Source organism: Mauremys reevesii, linkage group 27 (assembly GCF_016161935.1).
Source record: "Mauremys reevesii isolate NIE-2019 linkage group 27, ASM1616193v1, whole genome shotgun sequence".
NCBI classification, from domain to species: Eukaryota; Metazoa; Chordata; order Testudines; family Geoemydidae; genus Mauremys; species Mauremys reevesii.
The window spans coordinates 7997874-8016017 of record NC_052649.1 but is presented as its reverse complement, the minus strand read 5'-3'; the positions used below and the strand labels follow the sequence as shown (position 1 = coordinate 8016017).

General features: G+C 46.7%; 2 protein-coding genes across 4 annotated transcripts; one reads left to right on the top strand and one right to left on the bottom strand.

Moving 5' to 3' along the window:
- The first annotated feature begins 1479 nt into the window (after window positions 1-1479).
- On the top strand, window positions 1480-9011 carry KLHL11 (kelch like family member 11). The gene is made up of 2 exons (XM_039516503.1): window positions 1480-1970; window positions 3591-9011. Exons 1-2 carry the CDS (start codon window positions 1495-1497, stop codon window positions 5167-5169), a joined length of 2055 nt encoding a protein of 684 aa, XP_039372437.1. The 5' UTR covers window positions 1480-1494; the 3' UTR covers window positions 5170-9011.
- Window positions 5561-17594, bottom strand: KLHL10 (kelch like family member 10). Of its 3 annotated transcripts, XM_039516505.1 has the most exons (7): window positions 17303-17594; window positions 16211-16700; window positions 14464-15081; window positions 12227-12376; window positions 9453-9593; window positions 5849-5958; window positions 5561-5703 (listed from the first exon to the last, which is right to left on the bottom strand). In XM_039516505.1, coding segments are annotated over exons 1-7 (1698 nt in total). In that variant the 5' UTR covers window positions 17491-17594; the 3' UTR covers window positions 5561-5702. The 3 variants fall into 3 exon arrangements, with proteins under 3 accessions (XP_039372439.1, XP_039372440.1, XP_039372438.1); XM_039516506.1 differs by lacking the exons at window positions 5561-5703; window positions 5849-5958 and adding an exon at window positions 8763-8897 and having other exon boundaries at window positions 17303-17593; XM_039516504.1 differs by lacking the exons at window positions 5561-5703; window positions 5849-5958 and having other exon boundaries at window positions 9181-9593; window positions 17303-17593.
- Between the last annotated feature and the right edge of the window lie 550 nt (window positions 17595-18144).

The window sequence follows — 18144 nt, the reverse complement described above, 5'->3', positions numbered from 1 at the left end:
AGGTCTTACAGCAAGAGTTAAGATGTAAGGGGAAAAAAGTCATCAATGCCTTTCTGCAGTTTGCTTAATTAAGGGACTTAATTTGTATAAATGCTCCAGTAACACTGCATGAAAGTTGGGGTGCTGTATCACACTGCATTTAGACATTGGGATTATTAAGTCATTTAGAGTAAGACAAGCTGTAGTTGACTGAATCACGGTGACAAAAGTAAACTCTCCACTCACCTGCACTATAAATAAAGTATATCCTGAAAACAGGAAAATTAGTAATGCCTTGTGCCATCCTAGTAAAGACCCTATGCTGCAAAACTCCCCAATGAAGAGAGAGAGAGATTGAAATGAGGAGAATATGGTTCAAAACTTCCCTTGGGCTTGATGAACTGCATGAGATTATGGGTAAAGGTACACTTGAGCTTTGACAAGTGGGTACCGTAGGTAGGGAGCATTTGGCACAGATACAGCAACTGCTGTCTGCACAACTGGCTTCCCCAGCAATGAGACACACACTGTAAGACAGCGGTTCCCAGATAGGTCTCCCTATCAAATCACACTGGGGCGGGATGTCTCTTCTGTAATATTACTTCAGCGGTGACCCAATGGGTTCTAATAAACCAAGCCCTGTGCCACCTGCCTGTTGCCTGTGTCTTGCAGGTGGAGAGGTTCCAGGTGTAGGAGAAGTGATGTCTCTGGATGCAGGAGCCTATCCCAGCCAGCCCCAGGATCTCTGCTCACCTTAGCCCAGGGCCTCAGCCCCCACCAGCCTGCCCCCTTGACCTTGCTGTCCAGCCCCCCTGCAGCCAGGGCCCCGTGCGCTGAAGGCACAGTCCTACCTGCCTCTGTCGCGTGTGGATCCAGCAGGGAGGATGCCGGGGAGCAGAGCAGGGCCCCGTGGGGCGTGACTTTTCCTCAGGCACGCCAGCACCATGGTCCGGGGGAGGCCCACGGGCCTGCTGCCAAGGGGGGCGGCTGGAGCGTTAGGTGGGATGCTCAGGGGGAGGGACCTGCTGGCTCAGAAATGGGGGAGGGGGCTTCTGCCAGGCCGGGAGCCACTGAGGGGGTGTAGTGCCTGGCTGCCCTCCACCAAGGAGAGCTGGGGGGCACTGACTGCGCCTTGGCCTCCCACCAAGCTACCTGAACCTGCCCCTTCCTCGTGCCAGTGAGGCAAAGCCACACCCCTCCAACCGACTTAGCGCCCTTTTACACAGAGGGAAACTGAGGCAAGGGGACATGCGCGCGCACCCGCCCGAGTCCCCACCGGGCTTCGAACCCGCGGACCCGCCCGGCGCTAGAACTCCCTGAGGGGAAAGCTGAGAGGGGGGCGGGGCCGGAGCCGAGCCCGCCCCTTTCCCGCGTACAGCTCCTCCCCCGTCAGCGTGAGGCGGCGCGCGCGCCACCGCCGCCTGTCGGGGTGCGCGCACGCCCAGCGCCGTGCTACTCCACGTCCTTCCGGCGGCGCCCGCGGGTCTCGCTGGGAGCCGTTGGCGAGCGGGCAAGATGGCGGCGGCGGCCGCGGCCTCGCCTCAGGCGCAGCCCGGGCCCGCGGGGGAAGGCGCGGAGGAGGCGGGCCCGGAGGGCGGCGGGCCGGGCGCGGAGGGGCCCGGCGGCGGCGGGGAGGCGGAGGCGGAGGAGTTCGCGTGCCCGGCGCACTGCGGCGAGCTGGCCTGGCGGCAGAACGAGCAGCGCCGCCTCGACCTCTTCTGCGACATCACCCTGGCCTTCGGGGGCGGCGCCGGGCCGCTGCGCGAGTTCCGCGCCCACCGCTCCGTGCTGGCCGCCGCCACCGACTACTTCACCCCGCTGCTGTCGGGCGGCTTCGCCGAGTCGCGCTCCGGGCGGGTGGAGCTGCGCAAGTGGAGCTCGGAGGGGGGGCCCGAGCCGGACACGGTGGAGGCGGTGGTGGGCTTCATGTACACGGGCAGCATCCGCGTCAGCCCGGGCAACGTGCACGAGGTGCTGGAGATGGCCGACAGGTGAGGGGGCGGGGCGGGGTGGCCGACAGGTGAGGGGGCGCCAGGGGCGGGGTGGGCCAGGGTGGCCGACAGGTCAGGGGCGGGCAGGAGGTGGGGTGGAACGGGGAGCAGGGCAGGAGGTGGGCCGGGGTAGCTGACAGGTGAGGGGGCAGGGTAGGAGGTGGGGTGGGCCGGGGTAGCTGACAGGTGAGGGGCGGGCAGGGCAGGAGGTGGGGTGGGCCGGGGTGGCTGACAGGTGAGGGGCAGGGCAGGAGGTGGGGTGGGCCGGGGTGGCTGACAGGTGAGGGGCAGGGCAGGAGGTGGGGTGGGCCGGGGTGGCTGACAGGTGAGGGGGCAGGGCAGGAGGTGGGGTGGCTGACAGGTGAGGGAGGGCAGGGTAGGAGGTGGGGGTGGGCCGGGGTAGCTGACAGGTGAGGGGGCGGGCCGGGAAGGGCAGGAAGTGGGCTGGGGGCTTGTGCAGGCGGAGGTGGGCTGAGGTGGCCCACAGGTGAAGGGGGCGGGAAAGGAGGTGGCTGACAGGTGACTGGAGGGAAGAGATTGGCCAGAGGCTGCCTAAGGCAATCTGCCCCACCCCCACCCCCTGCAAAACTTCAATGTGTTACATACACACACACACACACACACACACACTCCTGTGGTAGACTTGGCCCGTCCATTTTTCCGTTTTGATCTAGTGCAGCATGGGGTGGCACTCAAATTTGGGGTGGCCAGGCTAAATCTGTCACCCTAGGCAGCAGTCTGGTTTGTTTGTAGCTAGAGTGGTGGGGGGGGGGGGGAGACAGGTGAGGGAGCAGAGAGGCACAGTGGAGAAAGGTAAAAGCTGGTGTAGCCTAGGCACGCAGGTGAAGGGGCAAGGGAGAAGGTGATGGAGGTGGCTAGTAAGTGAAGTGCGGAGATGATGGGAAATGGTGGGTTCGAGGTGGTGGGCAACAGAGGGAGCTTGGAGGACCATAGCTATTCATAAAGTGGTTACATTGGAATGAGCGGGGAGGATGCTGGAGCTGGCAGGGGAGATGTGGAGGGATCATCAGTAGTGGAGGTGGAGCAGTGGCATGCTCTCCTGAGTCCTTATGTCCTTCCTATAGCAGCAGGATCCTGTTATCCCATCTTCTCATCTCTGTATCCTCGTAATTAGGCCCTTCTCTTCTAGCTAAATTGTACAGCTCCTGAATTCTCTGAAGGTGAAGGGATCAAAGCTTCCCTTCAGGGAGTGGGCACATATCATGCACAGCATTCCTAACCTCCAAAGAGCTTCCCTGAGCTGCACCCTGGAGATTGGACATACCAAATTCATCTCCCTTAGGAATGATTCACTAGAGGTTACAGTGGACTGGTTGGAGGCATCTGAACTTAAATGTACTGATCTAATAGGTGCCCCCATTCCACCAGCAGTTAATATACCTAGTGAACAGAGCCAGTATTCCAGTTTGGCTTGCAGCTCTTGAATGTGTCTATTGGCTACAAGATGGCTAAAGGGAACTGTTAAAAGAACAATTGTGTAACATTGACTTCCTAAAGTACATCAGGAACTTGGCTGTTGTTATTAATTAAAGATATATGATTGGATTTAACCTCACTCCCCTCAGTTCATGTATTAACTCATTTTTGTTTGCTCTTCAGGTTTTTATTGATGCGGTTAAAGGAATTCTGTGGAGAGTTTCTGAAGAAAAAACTGAATCTCTCCAACTGTGTGGCTATTCATAGCTTAGCTCATATGTATTCCTTGAACCAGCTTGCCCTGAAAGCCGCAGACATGATAAGAAGAAACTTCTGCAAAGTTATCCAAGATGAAGAGTTCTACACGTTACCCTTTCACCTCATCAGAGACTGGCTTTCAGACTTGGAAATCACAGTGGACTCTGAAGAAGTTCTTTTTGAGACTGTCTTAAAGTGGGTTCAGAGAAACGCTGATGAAAGAGAGAGGTACTTTGAAGAACTCTTTAAACTGCTCAGACTGTCTCAGATGAAACCCACTTACCTTACCCGGCATGTCAAATCTGAAAGGCTAGTATCCAGTAATGAAGCCTGTCTTAAATTAGTATCTGAAGCTGTGGAAAGTCATGCCCTGAGAGCTGAGAACTTGCAGTCTGGTAATTTACAACATTCTGCTTATCCTGTAGCATTGCTGCCTCGCTATGGGCAGAACATGGATGTCATCATGGTGATCGGTGGTGTGTCAGAGGGAGGGGATTATTTAAGTGAGTGTGTGGGGTATTTCATCGATGAAGATAGGTGGGTAAACTTACCTCACATACATAATCACCTTGATGGACATGCTGTTGCTGTCACAGAATCATATGTTTATGTGGCTGGCTCCATGGAACCTGGCTTTGCCAAGACTGTAGAAAAGTACAACCCCAACAGAAATGTCTGGGAGCAAGTCTCTCATCTGATAACCAGAAAGCATTCTTTTGGCCTCATTGAAGTCAAGGGGAACTTGTACAGTATTGGTGGACATGGTAACTTCAGTCCTGGCTTTAAAGATGTAACCATTTACAATCCCGAGCAAGACAAATGGCACAACCTGGAGTCGGCCCCAAAGATCTTACGTGATGTCAAAGCAGTCACCGTAGAAGATCGATTTGTTTACATTGCTGCTCGAACCCCAGTTGATGATAGTGAAGATGGTTTAAGGGCAGTCATTACCAGATATGACACGGAGACAAGGCACTGGCAAGACATCGAGTCTCTGCCACTCATTGATAACTACTGCTCTTTTCAGATGTCTGTTGCCAACACAAACTTTTACCAGACAGCATCATGCTGCCCCAAGAGTTACCCCATAGATAATGAAGAGGCTAAGAGAAAGATCTCTGGCAGAATACCAGAGGAGATTCTTGAAAGTTTACCTCCAGAAGTTCTTAGCATTGAAGGGGCGGCCATTTGCTATTTTAAAGATGATGTTTTCATCATTGGTGGGTGGAAGAACAGTGATGATATAGATAAGCAATACAGAAAAGAGGCCTATCGTTATTGTGCTGAGAGAAAGCGATGGATGCTTCTCCCTCCCATGCCGCAGCCTCGCTGTAGAGCAACAGCCTGCCATGTAAGAATCCCATTCAGATGCTTACACGGTACGCAAAGATACCCTATGCCACAAAATTTGATGTGGCAAAAGGATAGAATACGGCAGATGCAGGAAATACATCGGCATTCTTTAAGCTTGCGAAGAATGCCCCGCTCACAGATTGAGTGCTAATTCATGGAAGACCATTCCTCTAATAAACCTGGTTTAAGAAATACGGTGCTATCTATTTTGTAAGGCTCAATACAGTGCCATCATATATTAGGATTTGAATAACTGAACTGGTTGCTGGTTTGATGCATAAAAGTCACATCTTTACTTAAATACTGAGGATGGGAAATAGTTAACAAACACCTAAAATCCCTCTTTCTTATGTATCATTGAGAGGAGCATACAGTAGCCCAGGAAAACTAAATTCCTATTAAGGGGATGTGATGAAATGCCTGACACTTTAAGAAAATTTGATGCAGAATCTGTTAATTCTCTTGTCCAACCCTCATTTTCAAGGATTTATATGGAGTTAGTCTGTCAACAGTTCCTTCAATTTAAAAAACAAACAGCTGTATTCTTAAAGCACCAATTTTATTTGTACTTACATATTGATATTCCTTTAGCTTCTCTTCTCCTGAGTAGCTGAAATTCACATACCATTGGCATCCGTGCACTTAGTTCTCCAAAACTGAAGGCACATGCAATAGTTAGGAATACCTGTTATATAAAAATAAAAGCACAATCTTTTTTCATAAAATTACTTCAGGATGTTTCTCTGTGTGTGTTAAATACTTTTTCTGTATATTGTAGAAATGCCAGAGTTTACTTATAACAAATGATTGCTAAAACATCAGAGACTTACTAAAATGGCATTTGAGACAGCACTTGGGATGATTTCACTATCTGGACATCCTTCATGTTTCTGGGTCTCTTCTTTGTCAGCTTGATTAGAAACTTAGACAAACAATCAACCTGATTAAATGAGTGAAAACAGTAAAAATGTTAACAGTAAAAAAGTAACTGTCCACTTCTAAAATAACTGAGGACATTAGGGATTACTAAAAGCAAAATTATTTCGTAGCAGGATATTAAAAATGGAGCTACTTTAAGTTTTTTTCCCGAACATGACACACATTTAATTCCAGTAAGAGTTTGAAAAATGAACCTGTATCCAGCCTGCCTTTCACAATCAATACTTTTTTGCCGTCGATATATTTTCTCTATAAACTTAGAGTAGCAGTGCCACACTGTTCAACAGAAACAAGTGCTAATTTGTTAGGGAAGTGGAACAATCAGTTCTTAAAATCTAATTGCCAATAAGAAGCTTTTAGGGATCTTAAGCCTTCACAGTCTTCAAATGTTTGAATTCTCCATTTATTCTGTTTGCAGCATTTATAGATGATTGCGGGTGAAATTAAGCTATTTAATTTTTTGACATCTGAGATTGTTTTATGAATAGGGCCATGTTGGTTCTAGATTATTTAATACAATATTCTGTAAGGGAAATATCCAACACATTGTCCCATGGAAGTATCATTGCCCAGAAGTAACCATCCAACTAAGCCCTCTCCCCTTATTCTCATCGTGAAAGTTGCTCAATTATTTCTTGTGAATTCCATTGTCCTTTCTACCTCCTCTTCTTCCAAACCTTCCCTTTATTTAACTGTTTGGATTATTTCCACTGTAGGCCTAACTCAGGATTTTAGGGAAAGGAAAGGAGTAGTAACAAGGGTATCCCAAATGTCTACACAGTCAAACATTGCTGAAAAAGCTGCTTTCTCTTGTTCATTTTATGGTAGAGTGTCTTAAATGGGGGCAGCTAATTTTGGAAAGCTCTTCTAAACATTTTACTCTTTTTAAAAGTTTAACTTTCTGAACTGACACTTCTCATTTTCCAATTCAGCAGGCAGTCTAGATCATGTCTGAAATACTAGGTAAGTCTTTCAACTGCATGATGTGTACAGGTTTTTCTGACTTGCATATGACCCTTAATATTTCCTCTTGAAATTCACTTGACACTTTCTGTATCATTAACTTGCCTTGCTGTAATATTCAGACTAATCCAGGCTTGTAAAAATTGCCATGAAAATGTAACAGCTCAGATACAATCTAATGATGTGCTAATACCATCATGCTGGATTTTACTTGGCTTTTGAATTACGCTGCAAGAGCAAGCGGGCAGGTCGAAATTTGCAAGGCAGGTCTCACCTGTTTAAGAGGGGAAATCAGTTAGCTTATTCAAGTTCAAGGCTGACATCCAGAAGTTGTTGGCTCTGAAAGACCTGCATGAATTCATTTGGCAAGGTGCTGATGAATGTAGTTTATCAACAGCACTGATAGAGTATTTGGTTGTAAAATATCACAATTATCATATTTTAATTGCAATCTAAGCAAAATCTTCGAGTTGCATATCACCACAGATCAACCTAGGCCAGCAGATGCTCAAGCATGATCTTGTTTGGTTATAACAAAAATTAATAACAGCCCTTGCCATGAAATAACTTTTGGCTTTTGTACATCTTAGAGATCTTAAAATTCTTAAATGAAGATGTAAAAATAACTTCATGCCCGGGTGGTCTAACTTGTGAATGCCAGCCCTGGTTTATCATGTGATGCACTTTATCTCACTTCCGGTGTGTTCAGTTTGCATGATGAGTGATGGGCACTATGGAGCATAGTCAATTTCATGGCAGTCTTTTTATAATGCCAGTTCCAGGGGACCTCTTAAATTCAATGTAAAAAAGCCTATTTAAAAATGATGTGGCTCAATGGCATATGCGCACGTGTTTTTAAACAAAAAATCTAACTGCCCATTGTACACAAAGTAGTTGTTATAAGATGTAGAAAACTTAAAATGTGTGTTGACTGTGGATCTAGCTTAGTCCACTAACCTGTCAGCCATTTAACAAGTTCCTTGTGGCCCTCGATTAGCGTAGCGTGGTGGTACATGTAAAACACTCTGGGCACTCTTCAGCTATTGTTACAGCAGGGTAGTTAAACTAACAAGAATCTTACACCTATATCCAGTAAGCATAACTAAACTGACTCCTGTCTGTTTTTCATTAAGAAAAAAATCAGGTAGAATATTCAGACTATTCTGCCGTTTAAGACAATCATACCTTTTTTGCTGTACTAAACACATGCCATGAAATGCATAGTCTATGTCCTATCTTTCTGTTCAGAATATTAGTGAAGTAGCATAAACCTCTGACCAGCTAGACTGGCAGTGTAATCATTTTTAGGTGCCATATGTGTACATAGTATTTTATAACATCCCAAATGGTCTATTAGTAAGTAAATGTTTTGTATGTATTTTTAATACTTCTCTTGCACAAAGTTGGAAGGACACTACCCCAAACATATCGAATATATGCACTAAATATTCTCTGCTACTGCTTATTGATGTTATCCTCAAATTATTTTTCCATTACAGTAAACAGTGAAATAACAGGACTATTGCGTCAATGTATATTTTTGTTTACTAGAGGCAGACTGCATTGTGCAGATTAACGAAGTTTAAGGGCCTTTTGACCTGAAATTACAATAGTATACTGTAGTGTTAGACTTGTTTGTAAAGGACCCAGTTAATATAAGTGTATTTGTATGGCTTAGCTTTATTTTCAGCCACGTCTCAAATAGAATATAATCATCTTTAATATAACCAGTTTAGGGGAAGCTTCCTAATACAAGCACTCTTGAGGATATAATCCTATAAAGTACATTAATGTTAAATGTAGAAATAACTAGATGTCTGAAGAACATTAATAGTCATAGATATTCCTCATGGATCCACATCACTCTGGATCCCATGACCTATAAGGCAGCTGTTCTCTTCTGTCAGTTTTAGTGCAGGCTTCTGCAATTGCTTGGACAAGCAGTAACCTCCATACCGGGAAGAATTACATTGCTTCCTGTAAGGTAAAGTAGAGTTTCTGTTTGAAACAAAGAATATTGTAATATTTAAGTTCTTGAAACTAAACATTGTTCTAATGTTTTGTTGTAATAAAAGTTTTTTATTTCTCTATTATTGTGGTCTTCCATATGCTTTTTTGCCAGGTATGCACTATTTAGCACTATAACCCATGTTTGTAAATGATAGATGTCTGGCTCCATTGAATGAAACAATTTCCAGGACTGACTATTCCTGTGAGTTTGTATCCAATTGCTTTTATTTTAAAAAGTGAATACATACAGTTCTTGCTTAGAAGACTTTATTAGCTAAGTGGAGCTATTCATACAGGTAGGGTACTTGTCGAAGAGGAGTATTTGACTTCATCTCGCTGTGATAATCCTATAAAGTTGTCTCGTCTGGCAGCATACTCCCCAACATTGGCTAGTCCTGGCACCACACAGCAGCTCAAAGCACTACGGTATATGCTCATGTCATGGGCATCATACCACTCATCAGTCTTTTCATCATAACATTCAACATTGAATGTGGTAGTGAAACCATTAAAGCCACCCACCACAAACAGAAGGTCATCCACCACTTCAATGCCAAAATTACTACGGGGATTAAACATGGTTGGGATTGTACGCCAGGTGTTGGCAACTGGATTGTAGGCTTCTGCACTCCGAAGACGGTTGGCGCCGTCAAAGCCTCCTACCTGTAGACATCAAAGAAATATGGAGTTTACTAGCTGAGGAAGGGCCTGCATTAGGTGGCTGAATTGTTACATGGGTTTAGGACTCGTGTATATTCAGTAGGCCAAATTCTGTGCATATTCAGCTTCATTGACTAGAAGTGTGAGTATTCAGCACTTCTGAAAATCAGACCCTTAATTCTGCATGTTCACTTACTGCAGACTACTACTTGGTTCTTTCTAGTTATGGTAAAATCTAACTGCCAAAAATGTTTGTTGGAATAGTCAGATTTTACATTCTTACATCTAAAGGAGGCAAAGGCACAGGATGTATATGAGTTAAGTAGAAATAATCCAAAATTCACTTAAAAACTACATGAAGAGAATTGTAAGGTTGTGAGGTCAAGCATTCAAAGTGGGGAAATAACAAATAAGGTTCCAAGTGCAACATTATAATAGTATTCCAAATTACATCATATTATTTCTCAAACACAATACAATTCAGTTTTCTACAACCTTGGATATGTGTAGCCTCTTGTCACAATTGATGCCTACCTGTTCAAAAACACTCCGTTATCTTTCTGACTTCATATAAATTCTCTTGGATATTTATTTCAATAACTGTCAGTACCAACCTTTCTCAGCTCCATTACCTCCTTAGATGTTACTGGAGGTTAAACAGTTGAGCTATAAACATGACACGTGCACAGCCTATTTTAGGTGAAATTTTGGGGAATGAGACAGCTGAATAGAGTAGTTTCCTATGAATTTAGGAGACATTCATATTCTAAACTTTCATTTCCTCTAGGTTGTTCATCTGGGGTATATTGTAAAAATATTCTCTTCATTGTATACAACATTCTAAGGTTATAGGTAAACTTTTATATTGTATTTGAGGATATTGATCTTACTGCTTGTACACAAAGGGATGAGTATAACTTAGTGCAAAAGTCCTAATCTGGAACTAAATGCCTAAGGAGAATCAGAAGACCCTATTCCATGAAAATGTGAGTAGCTGATGAGTGCACACTTCATTCACTGAAGCAAGAGGAACCTCAGAATTATGACACCTCAGGAATGGAGGTAGTTCTTAAAACACGGTGGTTCTTTCAAATGTTTTCAACTAAACATTGACTTACCCCAGCTTTGAAACCTTAACCATATAGAAGAAAAATGCTGCTTTCCTTTTATTTTCTTTTAGTAGTTTACGTTTAACACAGTACTCTACTGTATTTGGTTTTTTGTCTCTGCTGCTGCCTGATTGTGTACTTCCGGTTCCAAATGAGGTGTGTGGTTCACTGGTCTGTTTGTAACTCTGAGGTTCTTCTGTATGTTCACTGTGTGTGCCTCCCTCAATTCCCACCTTAACAGCTGCACCATAATTGAGAGAGCTTTCCTCTGTATGCTGTATACGTACAGTCAGAGCCATCCTGTCCATAGGATGAACCAGGGCAACCTCTGCACTTTGGGGAGCCCCATGCTTTGGGACACAGGGTCCAGGGCAGCCTAGGTGGTTAGCAGGGGGCCTGGTGCTGGCAGCAGCGAGTGACCTAGCCCCAGCCTGCCCCGCCAGCTCCCAGCGTTGCTTGGGGAAGGTGGTGAAAGCCGGAAATAGGTGGGGCCAGGGCGGGGGCTTGGGGGATGGGGTGGAGTGGGGCTGGGGCCTGGGGTGCAGGAGGTTGTCCTGGGCCCGCACCCTCCTAGGCACGGTTCTGTGTACAGTGGTACCGTATTGCTCATGACACTGGTTAGAAATAAAGACTGAGTAAGGAACATCCAAGAACAGCATTTCTCAAGGTATTGGACCTGTTAAATGTCTTCAGTAGGACCATGAAAGACATTTCTCCATCAGGGCTAATTCTCTGCCAAACTTCATTTCAAAGCTATAGCTGTTAAAATCATTTCAAAACTTTTTTTAGAGGTATGAAGCGGCTGCCATCTGAGGAGAGATTAATAAGACTGGGACTGTTCAGCTCGGAAAAGAGACGACTAAGGCGGGAGATGATAGAGGTCTATAAAATCATGACTGGTGTGGAGAAAGTAAATAAGTGTTATTTACTCCTTGTCATGACACAAGAACTAGGGGTCACCAAATGAAATTAATAGGCAGCAGGTTTAAAACAAACGAAAGGAAGTATTTTTTCAAACAATGCACAGTCAGTCTGGGGAACTCCTTGCCAGAGGATGTTGTGAAGGCCAAGACTATTACAGGGTTCAAAAAAGAACTAGATACGTTCATGGAGGATCATCAATGGCTATTAGCCCGGATGGGCAGGAACGGTGTCCCCAGCCTCTGTTTGCCAGAAGCTGGGAATGGGCGGCAGGGGATGGATCATTTGATGATTCCCTGTTCTGTTCATTCCCTCTGGGGCACCTGGCATTGGCCACTGTCAGTAGACAGGATACTGGACTAGATGGACGTTTGGTCTGACCCAGTCTGGCTGTTCTTATGTTTTATGTTTTAAATGGAGGAAAAATGCATTTTATTCTGCCCCTTCTCAATAAGTGGTTCATTCATTTTTGCTCAACCTTGCCTCTTGAAATCTCACCTGTAGACAGAGAGTGAATGAAATGTATGAGCACTGCTCCAGCACTTTAACTAGAGTGAAAGCCACACGTACATCCACCATAATGAAAGCCAACAGCTGTCACCTTACCGCATAGACGTGTTCTCCGTAAGCTATTACTCCTATTCCACTTCTTCTGCTTCTCATTGGTGCAATTAGTGTCCACTGGTTTGTCTTAGCATCATATGCTTCAGCTGTGAATAGGCATTCATTTCCATTGAACCCACCACATATATAGACCTGTTTTAAAAAGATTACAATATTTCTATTTGTGGGGGGGAAATGAAACGATCCTATTCTGTTTTGGAATATCCTCTTTTCCTGGGCCAGGGTTAATGCAAATGCAGTGATTGACCGCGGGGGAACTGAGTTTGGACTTCTGTTTCTTGAGATGGGAGTTCTATAGAAGTACTAGGAATCCTCTAGCTCGGGGAATCGGGACACCTCGGGGTCATGAAATTATTACATGGGGGTCGCGAGCTGTCAACCTCTACCCTAAGCCCCACTTTGCCTCCAGCATTTATAATGGTGTTAAATTAAAAACACTTTTTTACATATTTATAAGGGGGGGGTCACACTCAGAGGCTTGCTGTGTGAAAGGGGTCACCAGTACGAAAGGTTGAGAACCACTACTCTAGCTGAACAGCAGGAGTAAGAGGTTGCAGTCCCCTATTCTAATCTTCTCCACATTCGTATGTTCGTGCCCTTCTGTTCTTGGACAGCCAAGGTCTGTCGTACCAGGGTCTAAAGGGTTAGTTGGGAAGTGGAGAGTGACAGAGAGATCACCAGTCCAGTGGGCGTGTCAGTTACACTTTCCACTGCTACAGCTCCTTTCAGCAAGATTTTCAAAGCTCATCACAAATATACTTCATAGGCCTCCTCTCCCCCTCCAAGGACCTGCCATAACCAGGGAAAACAGACCAGTGACGAGCCTCTGAATCAATGGACGAGTTGAATTACAGCCCAGCATTCCTGATTCCTAGTGTCCCCTGCTCTGTGTTATGCGATCTCAGTACTACTCTGGCCTCCAGGATCCTGAGCTGCTGCATTTCCACTTTTTTTAAAACCCTGAAAACATTTAACTTCTACAGATTATTTTTTTTTAAATCATCTTGCTACATGCCTGTCTCTAGCAAATATACCAAATACAAAATATTTTTGCATCTAATATTGTACTGGAATTATGTGAGCAGTTCTTGCTCTGACAGATTTTTGCATGCATAGCTCTATAACAGGAAAAAATATTAACTCAATATTAGCACATGCGGAGTAAGTCTCTCTCCCCTCTACTAGCTTTGGACATCCTAACCACACCTGGGCGTCCGTGGGAGTGCTCACATCAGTCCTGGGACAGGGATTTCATCAGCTACGGTCAGAGAAGGGGAGCGGCTACAAAAGGTACCTTTGCTCCTGTTTCGTCTTCATGCTTACGTTTGTATTTTTCCAATGTTTGTAATTTGAGAAGCTTCTGAAAAAAGATTAACAAGCAGTGGCCAGCTTGTATCTCCGGACCACGTCTCTACCACTTCTGAAATCAACAGTTGTAGCTCAAAAGCAGAATTTTGCTCTGGACCTGGGTTCTAGTCCCAGCTCTGCCACTGAGCTGCAGGGTGACTGGGCAAACCACTTCCCCTTTACATGCCTCTTGCTTCCCCTTCCTCCCTTTGCCTTATCCATTGAGACGATCAGCTGGAGGTGCTTAGAACAATGGGGCCCTCAGCTGAAGCCCCTACCCTAATGCAAGGAATAATGACTGTCCAGGCTATTGTACTTTTGGGCGCAGACAGCACCTCCATCAATATATGGTGCTGTATCTTAGGGTTTGTCTACACTACGGACACCACAGCAGCACACGTACAGCACTGCAGGTGTGCTGCTGCAGCCGTGTAGCATAGACATGTGCTACAGCAACAGAAGGGTTTTTTCCATCACAGCAGTTACTCTACCCTCACAAGAGGCAGCAGCTACATTGATGGAAGAATTCTTCCATGGATCTAGCGGTCTCTATGCCGCAGCTTAGATCAGCTTAACCACGTCTCTGGGAAGTGTGCATTTTCCACACCCCTGAGCGACATTTCTGGGTCGACTTAAGTTTTGGGTGTAGACCAGGCCTTAGTGTTAAGATGTTGTATTTGATCTGGGGGGTTTGCAGGACGTGTGTGCTGGCCTCGGTTCCTTCTGCATTCCAGTAAATCCCAGTGATTCTATCGGCGACTATTACAACATGCACTCTTTAACGCTCCCATGCTACGGACGGCGGCTCTCTTGCTCACCAGAGGGGAGGGCTATGGCAGCAGCTGCATTCCGTAAGCTCAAGTCCTTTTTACCTTTCCGTACAGCGTGGTGGCACTCGCGTCGCTTCTCTGTTCGTGCATGGGTGCAATCAGCGTCCACTGGTTTGTCTCTGGCTCGTACCGTTCTGCTGTGTTGAGCCGCACGTAGCCATCGAATCCTCCCATGGCGTAGATGAAGTGGTTAAGAACGGTGACGCTCACGTAGCAGCGTCTCGAGTGCATGGGAGCAACCTGGTGCCATGTTTTCTTAAGTGGGTCAAACCGTTTGACGCTATTAAAATAGTCCACGCTGTCGAATCCTCCAATGATATAGACGTAACCTTTTAAATAGGCAGCACCGTGGTAAGCCCGGGGGCTTTCCTGCTGACACGTGACATTCACCCATCTGTCTGCCCGGGCGTCGTACGTTTCAATAGCATTGGTCGGGCTACCCCCACTCCATCCACCAATAGCAAACAAAATTGCATAGGGCAGGCGAGGCCTCGTGAGCGGGTTGGTGAAATCGGAACTTGAGGGGCCGTTCATGTTGAGATCATACATGGCTTTCAGTGCATTTATGATGACAGGCTTGCATTCCTCACTGTCCTTTACATAGTCGTGCATCTTAACGTTGTTCATAAAATACTCAGCATGCATCAGAGCTAGTCGAACCTGGAAAGGCAAAGGGGAGGCGGGAATCAAGATGGAGGGTGGGTGGTCAGGAGAGCCGTCTCCGGGTGGTTTTTATGTACTACAGGACTGGCCTGCTAGAAATAGTTCGATTTCAACCATGTTGGAGCAGGGACTCTGAAAGGAAGACTGGCTATCTGAGAGGCTTATTAATGGGAATACCGTACTTCCCAGGCCCTGGGGTGGTTTGTGTGGAGCAGGCTCAGTGTCTGAGTGCAGGCCAAGTGTAAGTCGCTCCTGCTTGCAACGCTTGTCCTAAACCCTAGTGTTGCCTTAGCAAGGAACTCGTGTTGGCCTTTATCCCACAATGCTCATGTGTTCTAATGATAGAACAAGAAGCAATGGGCTTAAACTGCAGCAAGGGAGGTTTAGGTTGGACATTAGGAAAAAGTTCCTAACTGTCAGGGTGGTTAAACACTGGAATAAACTGCCTAGGGAGGTTGTGGAATCTCCATCTCTGGAGATATTTAAGAGTAGGTTAGATAAATGTCTATCAGGGATGGTCTAGACAGTATTTGGTCCTGCCATGAGGGCAGGGGACTGGACTCGATGACCTCTCGAGGTCCCTTCCAGTCCTAGAGTCTATGAATCTATTAATCTACCCATGAGGATAGAGTGCTAGAGTGTGTGATTGGTGTGTCTGGGCTCTGGTGGGAGGCCGAATTAAGATTGCAAGGGGGGGGGGGAAGTTTCATCCATATTATCTTGTTTTCTCCTGGGTCTCAGAGGTTTAAGTCAGCCCCTCAGGGGCAATCTTAACACTGTGTTAACTAAGTTTTGAGGGGATTTAATTTCCTTGGTTTAAAGAAAAATTCTTGGTACCACAGTCCAGCTTTCCCCCTCCACAGCCTCTGGCTCCTTGGCAAGGATTTGCTGCTATCCTGGTCAGCCCCCATGCTTGTGCAAAGCTCTGTGGACTCTCCAGGCTCCCTCACAGGGATCTGGTTACAGGACTGGGGCCTAGCTGGCTTGAGTGTGGGAAAATCTTTGCACAGCCGCTGTCTGTTATACATTCCTGTGCACTAACTTCAGTTTAAGGAGCTGCTACTCTAGCTCCTTCCAGTGCCATCCACCACTGTTTAGCATGAGAGAAAACCAGCAGAAACCTGACCTTAGGCAGCAGGACTGAAATGTACTGTTTCCTGGTTTGGGGCTCATGGGAAATCCATTTGAGAATGGCCTCGAACACTGCATCTTCTTGTTTCACGTTGAGTTCGTCCTTTTCAATGATGTCTTTAAACTCATTGACCGAGAGCTCGAGAAACTCCGTAGACACCTTTACCATTTCCTCGAAGTTATGCAGGATGAACATGTAGGCCGTCTGCCGCAGGTCCGGGCAGTGGTAGTACTCTGTGAACTTGCAGATGCCAATGCAGTTTTCCAAGCACAGCTGAGACTTTAAGAACTCGCAGCACCCCCTGACAATGCCCATTATGTTGAACTGGTCTGCTGCAGCCAGCAGCCGCTCCACGTTGTCAGCCGTGACTGGGACTGTCCTAGTATAGGCATACTCAATAATTAGCTTCATCATGTCCGGGGAAATGCCAGGGATATTATACACTCTCTTCTCCGTGTTGTTCCAGCCACTGGTAAACAAAGCCCTGGAAAAGAAGCAACACTTTAACCAAACAGCCTACACAAAATCTACCGTTTTACGTATACGTCCCTTCTTCACCAGCTCCCACTCCAGGTGGATAGACGACTCGGGGATGAGCAATGGCAGGGTGGACCTATTCACCTTGGGTTTTAAATCTGACTACAGGATAGTGACCAACATCTGATTGGCTTGTTGGCCTGCGTTAAATGAGTTGGGGCCTTGGGGAGAGTTCCCAGGGGATAAGTAGCCGCAGAATGACTGGCTGCCTGGTTGCAGCAGAGACAACGGAGGGAAACTGAAATCTCCTCTGGCTTACGTGGGAGGAAGCCAGGCATCTTGGCAGGGCAGTGTCGGGACTCCCAGAATGGCCCTTCCCAGGCTGTTCCTGCTCTGTGGATACAGTCTGGACACCAGTTTCCAGGGCTACGGGTAAATATTAGACTGTGGCCTGATACTGGTTCCTAGGCCATTATCGGGACTCTGGCTAGACAACGGATGCCAGTTCCAGGGTTTCCGTCCACCCCAAATCCATTTTAAAACCATTACGCTAGACAAGCAGACAGTCACTGCATCTGTTCCCTTGCTTGGCTTGCTTCAAGCACTGACCTAAAGTAGGAACTGCAGCTACACAGGATGTTCTTGTGGGCATTGAACTCTAACCCATTGACTTTGATGACCACGTCACAGAGTTTCCCTTCCAGTCGAAGCTCGTTGAAGACTGTGCAAGCCATGGCGCTCATCTTTCTCTCCATGTGGGGGTGGGCGTACCCCGCTGAAGCCGAGGTGTCATCCATGTCCGCAAGCCTGGAGACAGCAGAAGCAGCTCCTCTCCGAGGCGCGACTGGGGCTTTCTCCTTCCCCCTCCTACATGTTCTTTGAAATGCGTATTTAGCCCAGAAGTTCCAGAACATGCCTGATAATGAGATCACTGACAGGGCCAGGTTCTAGAACCTTTCCTGCCCTTAGCAGCAGCTGGGACAGTTGCCCTAAATCAGTGGGGCTGGCTGCAAGGATAACTTGTTTGGCAACTTATATTTGCGTCTCTGCCTTGGAAAAGGGGCCCCCTCCCGCCGCCTCTGCTTGCCTGGCAGCACAGCTACACTGGAGCTTGAATTCCAAATACATCTGATGTTTCACAGAGACCGAGCAATGGCTCTCAGCCTTGTGGGATTGCATAATGACGTCTGTGGAGACAGTTTTACTCCATCGAGAGCGTCTTAACCATTATTATGCCCATTTTACAGATGGGGAAGCTACAGCACAGAGAGCTTAAGTGGCTTGCTTAATGCTACACGAGTCAGTGGCAGAGCCAGGAGTCAAGCTCGGGGTTCAGCTGATCGCCATATTTGGGGTTGGGAAGGAATTTTCCTCCAGGGTAGATTGGCAGTGGCCCTGGAGGTTTTTCGCCTTCCTCCGCAGCATGGGGCAGGGGTCGCTTGCTGGAGGAT

What these genes read in the sequence shown, in the direction of transcription:
- KLHL11 (XM_039516503.1), top strand. Translation starts at nt 1,495, where the DNA reads ATGGCGGCGGCGGCCGCGGCCTCGCCTCAGGCGCAGCCCGGGCCCGCG. An exon ending in GTGCTGGAGATGGCCGACAG is followed by an intron (nt 1,971 to 3,590) that starts GTGAGGGGGCGG and finishes TTTGCTCTTCAG; the next exon opens with GTTTTTATTGATGCGGTTAA.
- KLHL10 (XM_039516504.1), bottom strand. Translation starts at nt 17,490, where the DNA reads ATGGATGACACCTCGGCTTCAGCGGGGTACGCCCACCCCCACATGGAG. An exon ending in AGCTGCAGTTCCTACTTTAG is followed by an intron (nt 16,701 to 17,302) that starts GTCAGTGCTTGA and finishes CTTCTTTTCCAG; the next exon opens with GGCTTTGTTTACCAGTGGCT. An exon ending in CCACCACGCTGTACGGAAAG is followed by an intron (nt 12,377 to 14,463) that starts GTAAAAAGGACT and finishes TTTTTAAAACAG; the next exon opens with GTCTATATATGTGGTGGGTT.